This window comes from Panulirus ornatus, chromosome 10 (assembly GCF_036320965.1).
Source record: "Panulirus ornatus isolate Po-2019 chromosome 10, ASM3632096v1, whole genome shotgun sequence".
NCBI lineage: Eukaryota > Metazoa > Arthropoda > Malacostraca > Decapoda > Palinuridae > Panulirus > Panulirus ornatus.
Window position 1 is genome coordinate 27,748,732 of NC_092233.1, and position 16,431 is coordinate 27,765,162.

The following is a 16,431-nucleotide window of genomic DNA, read 5'->3' on the forward strand; positions in this document are numbered from 1 at the left end:
AGTGCTTGAAACTGTTCCAGGTAGAGGTTACTTTACATGTAAATGTTGGATACCAGACTAGCTAGAATCACCAGCTGAAGAAGGAATTGTGATGAAAGAGTTTACACTTAAGTCCAGTGGAGGGAGCAAAGATGAGGCAAGTCTCATCATCTTGTCTTTTTCATTCTTATAGAAGAGAGAGGTCAGATTAGGTCATCCAAGAAAAAGTCATTAGTAGAGGAAATAAAAATGAGACAGAGAGCCAGATATAGTGACTGACAGGCAGAATTTTAGGTTGATAAAAAAGAGACGAGACGCCAACCTTAATTAAGAATGCAGGTATAACAAAGAAAAGGGGCACGAAAGCCACACTTGATCATGCCTAAAGCCCCGTGTCTGGGGACCAGACATGGTTGTGCCTAACTTAACCTAACCTAGCATCCCAGCAACACCGTGCCTGGGGAGCAGCTGTGGTTGTACCTAATTGAACATCCCAGCAACACAGTGCCTGGGGACCAGACATGACTGTACCTAACTTTGCATCCCAACAACACAGTGCCTGGGGACCAGACATAGTTACCAACACAAGCACTGTAGTCAAAGACATTAGAAATATATATATATATATATATATATATATATATATATATATATATATATATATATATATATATATATATATATAAACCTGTGCATTAAATGACATTCTTGAAGGACAGTGCGTCTGAGGAGGACGAATGACAGATGAGTGAGGGAAGCGATGCTCACATCATTTCGTACAACACCACACCGTGCCACACCGCCGGGAAGGCCAGGAACACAGCCTCCTACTTGAGAATGTTTCCTTTTAAATCTTGCATTCCTGAACGCTAATGTAAAGTGTTGATGGTGGCATAATGATGATAGACTGGGGACGCCACCAGCACCAGCAGCTCTGGCCTTCTTTCCAACATCCCGTTGTCTAATGTTAAGGCTGGGAATGTACTGCATGACGGTGGTGAGTGCCACTGTTATTGATGACCGACCCGTGGTGAGTGAGGGGGTGGCGGAGAACGGAGCACCACCGGCTGGGGACGAGGTCTTGTGCCGCCCCGCTCCCCTGTGTTGCGATACCCGGCCATGTGCAGCACCTGACGCCCCTCTCACCTGACTACTTCCCTCCTCCGCTGTTATCTCTCGTTCACCCTCCTCTTTCATTCCCTCTTCTTTCCCTCCCACCTCCTATTCTTCACTCTTTCTCTTGTTATTTTCGATCTGTTTAGTAATTCATTTCGTATCAAAGGCTCTTGTTTTCCTTCCCTTCTCCCGCTTCGGGTCGTTCTCAATGTGAGATCCTATGACGATGGTTTGGTGGTCATCGTATCTGGCCATCATATCTGGACTCCCGTGGTGTAGCGGTTAGTGTTCCCGACCGTGTCGAGTTCAAGGACCGCCCAGCGTCGAGCGCACGGTTCTAATCCTGCTTACGGCTGTCGGTCCACAGTCAACACAGCTGTTCATCCAGCCCTAGAGGTTGGTCGATGAAATGGGTATCTGGTTCATGATTGAGTGTGTATATATATATATATATATATATATATATATATATATATATATATATTATACTTAGTCGCTGTCTCCCGCGTTAGCGAGGTAGCGCAAGGAAACAGACGAAAGAATGGCCCAACCCACCCACATACACATGTATATACATACACGCCCACACACGCACATATACATACCTATACATTTCAACGTATACATACATATACTTACACAGACATATACATATATACACATGTACATATTTATGCTTGCTGCCTTCCTCCATTTCGTCGCCACCCCACCAAACATGAAATGGCACCCCCCTCCCCCCGCGTGCGCGAGGTAGCGCTAGGAAAAGACAACAAAGGCCACATTCGTTCACACTCAGTCTCTAGCTGTCATGTATAATGCACCGAAACCACGATTCCCTTTCCACATCCAGGACCCATAAAACTTTCCATGGTTTACCCCAGACGCATCATATTCCCTGCTTCAACCCACTGACAGCACGTCGACCCCGGTATACCACATGGTTCCTGTCGCAACTGCGGTGAAGGCCCTTCAGACACCATAACAGTTCTTGTGAAGCTTTGTGCATTTCAGTAACCAGGACCCTTGCTGCTGTCGTGGTCTAGTGTGGCCAGGAGCGAACCTCGCACACACACACACACACACACACACACACACACACACACCTCCTGGTGACAATTGTGTGGCACGTGTGTGTGTGTGTGTGTGTGTGTGTGTGTGTGTGTGTGTGTGTGTGTGTGTGTGTGTGTGTTACACCCAGGAGACAGTGTCATTAAGACCTGGGATGATGATGATGTCAGTGATGGAGGAGTATGTTGACGTACGAGAGAAGCATCTTGGTACGGGTCAGTGACTGATAATGCGAGTCAGTGACTGATGATGTGAGTCAGTGACTGATAATGTGAGTCAGTGACTGATGATGTGAGTCAGTGACTGATGATGTGAGTCAGTGACTGATGATGTGAGTCAGGGTGTGCCTGGGTCACCGGTGGTGATCATTCGTGTTGATAAAGGTTACGGAAACTTGGGTAAAAATAAATGATAATGAATATTACATGATCGTTACCTTTGAGAATATACGGGAAATTTTTACCCTCGTCCATATACTGATTTACAAGACTGAAACCACATGACTGGATACAAAGAGTTCCGCTACCATCCAAGAGGGATGAAGTCCACATTATTTTCCTTCCAGAGTCAACGATTGGCGAACGTAGCCGGGGGACTGGGCACACTGAGCGATCGTCCTCCAACAAGTATGTGTTAGAGAAGTATAAGCCATGCGTCTCGCAGGTCAGGTCTGTCATGCACAATGCAGCTGGGACGATAGTGATATACTAAGAGGTAAACTGTATACATCCGCCGGGGCCGTGAGTCTAAAAGAAGAAACATAACATTCCTGGGCCAGAGTGGGCTGCCCTCTTTGCCCTTCACCCCGCCAGCAAAGCATTATAAACCCTGAACCATAACTCAGTCTGTGGCAGACCATTTTTAAACATGATTAGGTATTCGTGTTGCCTCTTGCTGTACTACGGCGGGCGACGGAAGTGGAAGATAAAGCGGCGGGCTTTATAGTTCTGTCACAGCTCTCGTGTTGTGATTCAAAACCAGCGAGTAAAATGCATTGTACGGTAAATCATCCTTAACGTCTTCTGGTAGCTGGCCAAAGAGAATCGTTAGCAAGCGGGAAGGTCCGCGTACTGAATAGGTTATACAAACGTTCAAATCCTTACTTTATATATATATATATATATATATATATATATATATATATATATATATATATATATATATATATTTTTTCTTTTTTTTTATACTTTGTCGCTGTCTCCCGCGTTTGCGAGGTAGCGCAAGGAAACAGACGAAAGAAATGGCCCAACCCCCCCCCCCCATACACATGTACATACACACGTCCACACACGCAAATATACATACCTACACAGCTTTCCATGGTTTACCCCAGACGCTTCACATGCCTTGATTCAATCCACTGACAGCACGTCAACCCCTGTATACCACATCGCTCCAATTCACTCTATTCCTTGCCCTCCTTTCACCCTCCTGCATGTTCAGGCCCCGATCACACAAAATCTTTTTCACTCCATCTTTCCACCTCCAATTTGGTCTCCCTCTTCTCCTCGTTCCCTCCACCTCCGACACATATATCCTCTTGGTCAATCTTTCCTCACTCATTCTCTCCATGTGCCCAAACCATTTCAAAACACCCTCTTCTGCTCTCTCAACCACGGTCTTTTTATTTCCACACATCTCTCTTACCCTTACGTTACTTACTCGATCAAACCACCTCACACCACACATTTTCCTCAAACATCTCATTTCCAGCACATCCATCCTCCTGCGCACATCTCTATCCATAGCCCACGCCTCGCAACCATACAACATTGTTGGAACCACTATTCCTTCAAACATACCCATTTTTGCTTTCCGAGATAATGTTCTCGACTTCCACACATTTTTCAAGGCTCCCAAAATTTTCGCCCCCTCCCCCACCCTATGATTCACTTCCGCTTCCATGGTTCCATCCGCTGACAGATCCACTCCCAGATATCGAAAACACTTCACTTCCTCCAGTTTTTCTCCATTCAAACTCACCTCCCAATTGACTTGACCCTCACCCCTACTGTACCTAATAACCTTGCTCTTATTCACATTTACTCTTAACTTTCTTCTTCCACACACTTTACCAAACTCAGTCACCAGCTTCTGCAGTTTCTCACATGAATCAGCCATATATATATATATATATATATATATATATATATATATATATATATATATATATATATATATATATATTTCTCACTATTGTTCTACCATTAGGTGGGTGCTCAACACCTGTTGTCCAGAATTATCTATTTAATTTCGATCAAATTTTTTGTCTTCGCAGAGGCATCATCAGGATGAGTCTATGGTCTACTGTTCCCATCTGTTTAAGGTTGGAAGGCTGGCGATTGAAAATGATAGACATCAAGGTGTCATGTTGCTCTCTGTGTTTCTGTCTCGTCCGATTCCAAATGATGAGAGGTCAAGCTGTGTGGGTTGATCATTTCTGTCAGAGATGGAGGCTATTTGTAGTCAACCAGGGAGACATTTTCAACGTTTATCGCACGTAAGTTGTGTTAAGAAGCAAAGCTATCATTAAGGGATGCTGTCATCTTGATACTTGGTCAAGAATTATGATGGTAATTAGTCAGTGTCGAGGGTACTACGGCTGTGAAATATGGCAACTCAGAGAGAAGAGTTTCAACAGATCAATTGGTGAACTGAGGTAATGTCTGGGATATGTGTTCTTATCGTTGAATTCCACACTCGTAATGACCTTAGGCTTAGATTAATGTACCAATCCTTCGCTCGGGGTATTCAAATCCAGTCGAATGATCTTTTGTTTTTTCAGGCAGCCGTCACCCAAGCTTCGAGTAGCTGATCACTTATATTGGCAGTTTCTTATTGAAAATAACTCGACCTTTATAGATGTTGATGTTTCGATGATACACCCAGGTATGCCAACTGTGTGCAGACATCATTCACACGGCTCTGAAGAACGTCAGTATAGAGTCTGTCGTAGAGAAATAACTTATCGATGTAGCAACTTGGACGTTAAGGAAATGTGCTTATACCTGGTACTGTTGATGATTCCTTGTACTGGGTGGTGATGATTGGGTACTAGGTGATGTGATTCCTTGTACTGGGTGGTGATGATTGGGTACTAGGTGATGTGATTCCTTGTACTGGGTGATGATGATTGGGTACTAGGTGATGTGATTCCTGGTACCGGTGATGATGATTGGGTACTAGGTGATGTGATTCCTTGTACTGGGTGGTGATGATTGGGTACTAGGTGATGTGATTCCTTGTACTGGGTGATGATGATTGGGTACTAGGTGATGTGATTCCTGGTACTGGTGATGATGATTGGGTACTAGGTGATGTGATTCCTGGTACTGGTGATGATGATTGGGTACTAGGTGATGTGATTCCTGGTACCGGTGATGATGATTGGGTACTAGGTGATGTGATTCCTTGTACTGGGTGGTGATGATTGGGTACTAGGTGATGTGATTCCTGGTACTGGTGATGATGATTGGGTACTAGGTGATGTGATTCCTTGTACTGGGTGGTGATGATTGGGTACTAGGTGATGTGATTCCTTGTACTGGGTGGTGATGATTGGGTACTAGGTGATGTGATTCCTGGTACCGGTGATGATGATTGGGTACTAGGTGATGTGATTCCTGGTACCGGTGATGATGATTGGGTACTAGGTGATGTGATTCCTTGTACTGGGTGGTGATGATTGGGTACTAGGTGATGTGATTCCTTGTACTGGGTGATGATGATTGGGTACTAGGTGATGTGATTCCTTGTACTGGGTGATGATGATTGGGTACTAGGTGATGTGATTCCTTGTACTGGGTGATGATGATTGGGTACTAGGTGATGTGATTCCTGGTACCGGTGATGATGATTGGGTACTAGGTGATGTGATTCCTTGTACTGGGTGGTGATGATTGGGTACTAGGTGATGTGATCCTTGTACTGGTGATGATGATTGGGTACTAGGTGATGTGATTCCTGGTACCGGTGATGATGATTGGGTACTAGGTGATGTGTTTCCTTGTACTGGGTGGTGATGATTGGGTACTAGGTGATGTGATTCCTTGTACTGGGTGATGATGATTGGGTACTAGGTGATGTGATTCCTGGTACCGGTGATGATGATTGGGTACTAGGTGATGTGATTCCTTGTACTGGGTGGTGATGATTGGGTACTAGGTGATGTGATTCCTTGTACTGGGTGATGATGATTGGGTACTAGGTGATGTGATTCCTGGTACCGGTGATGATGATTGGGTACTAGGTGATGTGATTCCTGGTACCGGTGATGATGATTGGGTACTAGGTGATGTGATTCCTTGTACTGGTGATGATGATTGGGTACTAGGTGATGTGATTCCTTGTACTGGGTGGTGATGATTGGGTACTAGGTGATGTGATTCCTTGTACTGGTGATGATGATTGGGTACTAGGTGATGTGATTCCTGGTACTGGTGATGATGATTGGGTACTAGGTGATGTGATTCCTTGTACTGGTGATGATGATTGGGTACTAGGTGATGTGATTCCTGGTACTGGTGATGATGATTGGGTACTAGGTGATGTGATTCCTTGTACTGGTGATGATGATTGGGTACTAGGTGATGTGATTCCTTGTACTGGGTGGTGATGATTGGGTACTAGGTGATGTGATTCCTGGTACCGGTGATGATGATTGGGTACTAGGTGATGTGATTCCTGGTACTGGTGATGATGATTGGGTACTAGGTGATGTGATTCCTTGTACTGGTGATGATGATTGGGTACTAGGTGATGTGATTCCTTGTACTGGGTGGTGATGATTGGGTACTAGGTGATGTGATTCCTTGTACTGGGTGGTGATGATTGGGTACTAGGTGATGTGATTCCTGGTACTGGTGATGATGATTGGGTACTAGGTGATGTGATTCCTGGTACTGGGTGATGATGATTGGGTACTAGGTGATGTGATTCCTGGTACTGGTGATGGTGATTGGGTACTAGGTGATGTGATTCCTGGTACTGGTGATGGTGATTGGGTACTAGGTGATGTGATTCCTGGTACTGGGTGGTGATGATTGGGTACTAGGTGATGTGATTCCTGGTACTGGGTGGTGATGATTGGGTACTAGGTGATGTGATTCCTGGTACTGGGTGGTGATGATTGGGTACTAGGTGATGTGATTCCTGGTACTGGTGATGATGATTGGGTACTAGGTGATGTGATTCCTGGTACTTGGTAATGATGATCATGGATACTGTATGATATTTACTGTATGATATTCCTGAGACTGTGATGATTCGTTGTAGTGGGTGGTAATTCGTGATCCAGGATGATGATTCGTGGTGTTGTGCGATGATTCCTAAGTCTGAATGATGATTCGTGGTTCTGGGTCTCGGTGATGATTCGTGGTGCTGGGTGATGATGATTCCTAAGTCTGAATGATGATTCGTGGGTCTGAGTGATGATTTTTGAGCCTGCGTGTTGATTCGTTGTACAGGGTCTTGATTCGTGAGCCTGATTGATGACCATGGGTCTGGTTGATGATTCCTAGGATTTCGTGATGATTCACGGCACTGGGTGATGATTCCTGGGGCTAGATGATGATTCATGGCACTGGGTGATGATTCCTGGGGCTAGATGATGATTCACGGCACTGGGTGATGATTCATGGGATTAGATTCGTGGGTTGATTCCTGATGATGAATGATGATTTATGGTAATGACAATGAGTGATGAACTCCTTAGCCTGGATGATGATTCGTGGTTGTGGGTGATGATTCCTGGTACTGGGCTATGATTCGAGATCTTGAGTGGTGATTCCTGAGCCTTAATGGTGATTCCTGGTACTAGGTGATGATTCTTAAGATTTGGTGATGATTCGTGGTGCTGGGAGATGGTTCTTAGACGAAGAACCTTGTCCTTACCGCTAATACCCACGCCAAAATGTGGCCTAGATTTTGTACTATCTCCAGTGTTTACAAGGTTGGGCAAACCATTCAGGAAGTATAGATAAATATATTATAAATGCACGTGCGCCCTCACACTCCTGGTGCACGTTCACCTACACCCGTGTACACGTTCAACCCTTTGTTGATCGATAGACAGATATTATTATAGGCCGTAGCTTACATAATTGATTTAAACACGAAAATATTAATGATATGTAGATTGAATAGACAATAAAGGAACATATAAGACAGAAAAAACTTTGACAATCATGGTGTACTTTATAATATACACGTCTAACTCACGAGTATATTCACACACTGGTAAACTCACAAATATGTTTTAGCATATACTTTCCTGGCTATACTTTCACACTCACACCCTTATGTGCACGTAAACTCGCTGTAAATAGTGTAGTGGGAAAAGATTAATTAGCAAGAAATTGCATTCGAGTCTGCTTAGTGAAAGCAGCTATTTAGTGTTGTTCCTTGACGCCAGTCACCCCATCAGCTCCCACCCACTCCCTTCCACGGGTATGCAGTTTAGAGGCACCGCAGAAATAACTTATAGATTTGGAGGAAACGCATACCGAAAGACTCCTTACACTACATAAAGGTGGTCTAGACCAGCGGCGACGAAATATAATGATATTAAGTAATGTCACGAGAATTAATAGGACGATAGTAGGGAGGGCTATGAAGAGAAGGAAAATGTGGGTTTCGTTATGGTAAAAGTAGGTCAAGCACTTGCAGATTTCAACAATGCTTATGTAAGGCTTAACTAGCATCTGAGGCTTGCTATATTTTCGATGTTATATGAAAGATATAGAATTGTTGTGATGATATGTTTGTAGTCAATTTTTGTTCGTTGTGTTTAAATTTAGCTTTAACTTGCTGCACTTCGTTCACGTCGTTTTAGCGAACACAGCTACTAGCGACCGATCTCCCTCACATGGCAAAACGCAGCAAACGTCTTTAAAGTTGGTATATTTCGACGATTTGAACTAGCGTAAATCTCAGCTGTTGGAGGGAGCTGGGAAAGCTTTTAACTTCTATAAATGTTTTACTGTTGCCTTCGATGTCCTTATAATACCTCATCAGCGCTGGTCTCGCTCACTTCGTCTAAGGCGACCATTGATGTGCGTTCCTTCCAAATCCATGAGTTATTTCTGCTCCGCCCCCAAAACTACTGTACTGTACATATTTACCCTACCCCGCCCACCCGCTCCCACGCCCACTCGTCCACCCAACCACCCTTGCCCACCCCTGGGGATCGCGACTGTACCTTTATCCTCGAGAACCAAGATTTTCCTAGCTGGGTTATTTTTTGCTGACGCTTCTAGCAGAAACGAACGTACCGTCGACTATAGCTGTTTTTCCCGTCGCCCCACACCACATCCACCACCACTAGTTGCCCCAACACCACATTAACACACTGCAACACCATTGTCACCACCATCACCACCGCCACAATCGCCTGTTGAACCTCTGTATCACCACCACCATTATCATCACTGTAGACAACGGCCATAATGAGTGTGTGGAGATGCAGACAGCCAGTGTGAGTGATTAGATATTCACTGAGACGTTGACATAGCGACAAGCCTCTCTCTCTCTCTCTCTCTCTCTCTCTCTCTCTCTCTCTCTCTCTCTCTCTCTCTCTCTCTCTCTCTCTCTCTCTCTCTCTCTCTCGAGCAACAACGACCTCAGTCATATAAAGCCACTTTCTCACTCTTGTCTCTGTCTGACACCTCATTCTAAGACGGAAGTATTTCACGCCATCCACATTTTATTCATCTATTTCCTCAGTCCGTGCTGTGTTCTGCCTACTACACCACGTGTGTCGACATGGCTTGACAAGACCCCCTTCAGCAAAGTATCCCACATCCACCAACTTAAATATCTACTTTTCAGAGCACTTCTTAGGCCGTCTGCGACGTGTGAAGCATCATCCTTCAGCGTCCTTTCAGGTACCTACCTCACCGTCCAGCTTCACCAAGAACTGGAACACCGGAAAATCCTTGAAAAATTCGAGTCCTCACTCTTATCGTTCATTTAGATTTCCCCCCAATCCCCAATCCCCAATCCCCATGATCTTGAATACCATGGACCTTGCTGTCATCTGTACACGCCCTCTCATATACCTTCACAGTTTTCTTTCAGTTTTCTGTCATCTCTGTCATTACCACGGCACCATCTGCTTAGAGCAATGCCCTTACTGTTTATGTTTCCTTTTCTCTTCATAATGATATACATATTCTTAACCATGACCCCCTCACAGTTCTTCTTGTAGATTACTGAGTAGCCATGGAAACATAAAAAGAATATCCCTGCATAAGAACTCTAACTATAACCATTATTTTCACCACCCATCCCATACCCAGATCCATCCTATAGCCACACCCACCCGTTTCACCACCCATCCTATAGCCAGATCCATCCATTCCACCGCCCAGTGTCGTCATTTATCTATTCTTCTGTTCTCCCCCATACTTTCTCCAGTGATTAGTTGTATATTATTGGTCTGCCTTCACTGTTCAGTATTATTCTTGTCTTTTTTTTCCGTCAAGTTTATTATATTGGGCTGTTGCCACCGTAAGTTCTTTATAAGCAGTTCGTCTGTTCTGGTATATTCATTGGTCTACCACCGTAACAGTCCTTTTGATATTGAGATCTGCTCCTTCCGTGTTCAGTCAGGCCAGGTCTGTTATTGTACGCTTTGCTCTGTTCTATTATCTCGCTAAGTTATGCTATGCTTTGTTCCGTTCCTCAGTTCCTTGTCTCTCTGTGGCTTCATCTACAGTTCTTCGTCCGACCGTGGTTATCTTTTTTTTCCGTTTGTTTTGCTTTCTGTTTCTTCATTCCTTGTTCTTGTCTGTTCTTTAGCACAGAGTTTTTGTTCTCGTGTGTTTTCGTGCCGCGACGTTGTTCCTGTATGTTCTCGTGTCATTAATTTTCTGTTAAGTGTAATGCTGTGCAGTGAACTTTGTCCAAATGCGTTCCTCTGTTCTTAATGTTGTTCTAACATGTCCTTTCGCTGTAATTTCCCTTTGTTTATTTCACAATATATATATATATATATATATATATATATATATATATATATATATATATATATATATATATATATATATTTTTTATTTTTTTTTTCATACTATTCGCCATTTCCCGCGATAGCGAGGTAGCGTTAAGAACAGAGGACTGGGCCTTTGAGGGAATATCCTCACCTGGCCCCCTTCTCTGTTCCTTCTTTTGGAAAATTAAAAAAAAAAAACGAGAGGGGAGGATTTCCAGCCCCCCGCTCCCTTCCCTTTTAGTCGCCTTCTACGACACGCAGGGAATACGTGGGAAGTATTCTTTCTCCCCTATCCCCAGGGATAATATATATATATATATATATATATATATATATATATATATATATATATATATATATATATATATATATATATATATATATATGCATATATATATATATATATATATATATATATATATATATATATATATATATATATATATATATATATTGCCTTGTTCTTGTTTGTTCTTTTCTTGTATTGTTCTTGTGTATTCTCATTTTATGTGTTTTTCTGGTGTACGTTGCTGTTGATCTTCCTCTAGTGTTCTCTGGGTTTTGTTCTGGTATCTCCTTTTGCTTTGAATTTATTCGACTGTGTTCTTCTAGTATGTTCTCGTGTTGTTAACTTTTATGTAATGTATTTTTTCTGTGAGTTTACTTCTGGTGTATTCTTCGCTAATGAGGTTTTCTTGTATGTTTTGCTCGTCTAGTGAGTTATTCTGTTTTCTATGTTTGGTGTTATTCTATGTTCTCTGAATTTTGCCGTTATATTTCTCGTCATTTGTTTTAATCCTGGTGTTTTATGAGTCTGTTATGGTTTTTCTTGATATTGTTTCTATTTCTATTTTTTGCTCTGGTGTGCGTGTGTGTGTGTGTTCATAACACCATCACACACACACAGGTCAGAGGCCCAACCTCCATCACCTCAGTGTATAGCAAGATGGAGGGAGGATGAGGGGGACGACAACCACTCCCTCCCCCACGCCCGTGTTGTAGCACGGGGGAGGTGGGGTGTGGGTAGCGGGCCGTGTGCCAGGGTGCCACAGGGCAGGGCACGAGTGCCGCCAAGCTAAACAAACCTCCTCTCTTGTAGCGCCTCCTGCGCGGGGGACACCTCCACATCCTGTTGGCTTCTGAGGGAGATCCTTGATCAGACCGCTTTCCTTCGTGACGCTCAGGTTGCAGGACTTGCACATTGCAGAAAGTTCCTATCATATATCGCAGGTCTTCTCTGTTCCTCTGTTTTACAAGTTTTATCCCAACTGTGCACGATGGTAAATAGGTTTTCTTGTATTCATTTAGCTCTTAAAAGGAAGACATATTACAGTCTGACCCAAGTTATTATCTGTGCCTTAGGGACCTTCACCAGTCGCTCGTGTTGAGGAAGTTGCCATGCCTCTCTTAGGAGACATCCTCAGTCAGACTCTCTTGTCCTTATCTCAGACTTTCCTGCAGAGAGCTGACACATCATGACATAAACACATTCTTCATACCTTAACGTCAGAGACAGTTCAGAGGATCTGTATCCGAGGATATTCCTCTTGTGAGTAGAGTTGGTCAGGCCGATGAATTCGTTAAGGGATGCGGAAAACGCCTACTTGTGTTGAAGGGTTCGAATAAAACTTACATAACCACTGTCACTTCCTTGAGCCTTCGTGTCATGAATACCCCCACGCCCAGCGCCCATGTATGCTTGAATCATGAATACCCCCACGCCCAGCGCCCATGTATGCTTGAATCATGAATACCCCCACGCCCAGCGCCCATGTATACCCGAGTCACGCGTGTTCTCCTGAAAGTGGCCTCGAGAAGCAGAGGAATATGAAACCCAACCTTTTGTTTACTGATGATTATACTTGCTTGAATATTGCACAAGTGTGCACGTACCTTCATCCATCACACCTCGAAGAAACAAGCTCCGTTTAGAAAACTCTTCTTCGCCTCTTTCATCATAGATTTCCTCAATAATTTATAATACATTTTACGACGTAACCTGAAACTGCTGCAGTACGAGTTACGAACACAGTGGTACACTGAGACACTACTACATGCAGTACCCTGAGACACAGTACCCCTAGCACGCTACCCAAGTACACATGCGTTGCTATAGAACACACACACACACACACACACACACACACACACACACACACACACACACACAATACACCGAGTGACCTCTATAACTGTTGTCGATAACCCACGACCTCCTGCAGGAAGATTCACGAAAATTGTTCACCCAACAATGTTCACATATGTGAAGGAAAATCCACAAAACCTCGGAAAAATGACCCGGTCTCTCAAGAGTGTCCATAACGGCCCGTACGCTAAAGACCTGTAAGGACGTAGACAGAGCCCCTCAGGACGCATTACGCAGCCACACCAACACAGAGGGAGTCCTTCAGAATGACCCAGTCACATGATCAACCAAGAAGATTTAGAAAGACGAAGTCCTGCAAGAATATCCAGATCGTTTGTAAAGGGAAATCCTCATTAAGTACCCCAGCAGGACACCATCGCAGTGTCCAGTAAGACGCCCCACGCCAAGATAAAATGAGTCCTATATTAAGAGCATCACAAAAAGTTCCTGCGTTAAGACTGGCTGAAAGAGAGTTGTCCCTCTGGGGTAGTACTCACGAAGATGCTCTCATTCATGGTGGCGGTGGAGGTAGGTTCCTGGGGACGACGACAGAGTAGTGGAGGAGTAAGAAGGGACCACTAGCCTCGAGGGGCTCCGGGAGACGTCTGCGCCGTACGGAGGAGTCAGGGGGCAGCCACTCCAATCGTCCTCCTGACAGCTCACGTCACTACTGAAATAATCACTCGGTTCTTCCCCCCTTTCAAAAGCAGCTGCAACCTCGCCCTGCACCGACGAAGACCATATGCGATCCTTGGGGGTCATGGGGGAAAAATTATCGTACGCCAACCCACCCTGCCCCTGCTGCCGCTGCTGCTGCTATTGCTTGATCTACTCATCTCTCTCTCTCTCTCTCTCTCTCTCTCTCTCTCTCTCTCTCTCTCTCTCTCTCTCTCTCTCTCTCTCTCTCTCTCTCTCTCTATCTCTCTCTCTCTGACAAAAACAATGAGCTATGTCGTAGCTGTTGTCTAACGTGAACTGTAGTGGATCGGTTCGAGTCTTATCCATTCGAGGAAGTTGGAAGCAGGGATTCTAAGTTTGAGATTTACGATTTCATCGCCGAACGTCAGGTTGATGGGTTAGGGTGAGGGGTGGCGAGGGTGCATGGGGGGGTGGGGGGGGCCTTGCGTCACTCGTCCAGACGAAAGCAGTTCCCTACATCCTGGCTTCTGATTGGCCAGGTACTGTAAACTAGCCTGGATTAATTGGGCGAGGGGAGAGGCGTGTGGCACTCCCACCACACACCCACCAGTAATATTTCTTGAACACTTTCTTGGTCTATTTTTACGTCTCGAACATCCTATTAGTCAGTCATGAGGAGGATGGTGGACGTGGTCCCCTGCTGCTTCATGATAGTGGTAGCCTGGTGGTCGCTATGATGACGTGGGACGACGCACTCGAGCGTCAGCAGCAACCCTCACATCGCATGCACGTCAATTTAAGAAACAGCAAAGCGGAAGTTAGTCAGTTCTGACGATGGTGTCAGTTTTAAGGTCGTGGTGAGCCAGGTGTGTGTGTGTGTGTGTGTGTGTGTGTGTGTGTGTGGTGCCTGTGTTTATGTTTCTAGATTTATAAGTGAGTTTGTGTATTTTTAAGTGTGTTTGTGTGTGTCTACGTGTGTATTTGCGTTTGGAAGTTTTCCTATGGTTTCTTTTTATGCTTGCTTGTTTCTTGTGTGTGTGTGTGTGTGTGTGTGTGTGTGTGCGTGTGTGTGCGTGTGTGTGTGTGCGTGTGTGTGTGTGTGTGTGTGCGCGTGTGTGTGTGTGCGTGTGTGTGTGTGTGTGTGTGTGTGTCTGTGTCTGTGTGTGTGTGTGTGTGTGTGTGTGTCTGTGTGTGTGTGTGTGTGTGTGTGTGCGTGTGTGTGTGTGTGCGCGTGTGTGTGTGTGCGTGTGTGTGTGTGTGTGTGTGTGTGTGTGTGTGTGTGCGTGTGTGTGTGTGTGTGTGTGTGTGTGTCTGTGTCTGTGTGTGTGTGTGTGTGTGTGTGTGTTATCATTGGTGCTACAAGCCATGGACTCTGACTTTCTTCCCCTGTGCGGCACAGAAGACAGACGACAGACAAAGATGCGCGACCCTAACCTGCCACAGACAAGTATCTTTATATAAAGATATAACACACCAGCGAAGGTGTTGTGGTGACGTAGGCCTGCTGACCGCCGCCTCTAACAGTTAGCCTGATAGAGCAGGGAGGCAACGAGACGGCAGCCTAGAGGGAGACGTGAGCTGTGGGGGTGAGAAGGAGACTCTGTGACCAGACCATCTGAAGATGTATATGTGTACCATGGGAGTCACATCTCCCCATACTGATATGATCATGTCATAAGGTCATGTCTCATGTGCCTCTCTCGTGAAGTCATCTCTTACGTCCCCTCTGTCATGAGGTCATGACTCACGTGCCCTCTGTCATGAGGTCATGACTCACGTCCCCTCTGTCATGAAGTCATGACTCACGTCCCCTCTGTCATGAGGTCATCTATTACGTCCCCTCTATCATGAAGTCATTACTCACGTGCCCTTTGTCATGAGGTCATCTATTACGTCCCCTCTGTCATGAGGTCATGACTCACGTGCCCACTGTCATGAAGTCATGCCTCACGTGCCCTCTGTCATGAGGTCATGACTCACGTGCCCACTGTCATAAAGTCATGACTCACGTGCCCTCTGTCATGAGGTCATGACTCACGTGTCCACTGTCATGAAGTCATGACTCACGTGCCCTCTGTCATGAGGTCATGACTCACGTGCCCACTGTCATGAAGTCATGCCTCACGTGCCCTCTGTCATGAGGTCATGACTCACGTGCCCACTGTCATGAGGTCATGACTCACCTGCCCTCTGTCATGAAGTCATGACTCACGTGCCCTCTGTCATGAAGTCATGACTCATGTCCCCCTCTGTCATGAGGTCATGACTCACGTGCCCTCTGTCATGAGGTCATGACTCACGTGCCCACTGTCATGAAGTCATGACTCACGTGCCCTCTGTCATGAGGTCATCTATTACGTCCCCTCTATCATGAAGTCATTACTCACGTGCCCTCTGTCATGAGGTCATGACTCAAGTGCCCACTGTCATGAAGTCATGACTCACGTGCCCTCTGTCATGAGGTCATGACTCACGTGTCCTCTGTCATGAAGTC

At 45.1% G+C, this 16,431-nt stretch overlaps 1 protein-coding gene across 3 annotated transcripts in view; it reads right to left on the bottom strand.

Annotated features, from left to right (window-relative positions):
* The window catches only part of LOC139750844 (troponin C), a 209,430-nt gene extending 195,460 nt beyond the window's left edge, over positions 1–13,970 (bottom strand). For 2 of the 3 annotated variants that reach the window (XM_071665630.1, XM_071665632.1), the window contains exon 1: positions 13,796–13,970. In XM_071665630.1, coding sequence (XP_071521731.1) covers positions 13,796–13,813 — 18 coding nt within the window. In that variant the 5' untranslated portion in view covers positions 13,814–13,970. The remainder of the gene's footprint in view (positions 1–13,795) is intronic. The other variant, XM_071665633.1, reaches the window with a different exon arrangement.
* Positions 13,971–16,431: the final 2,461 nt, after the last annotated feature.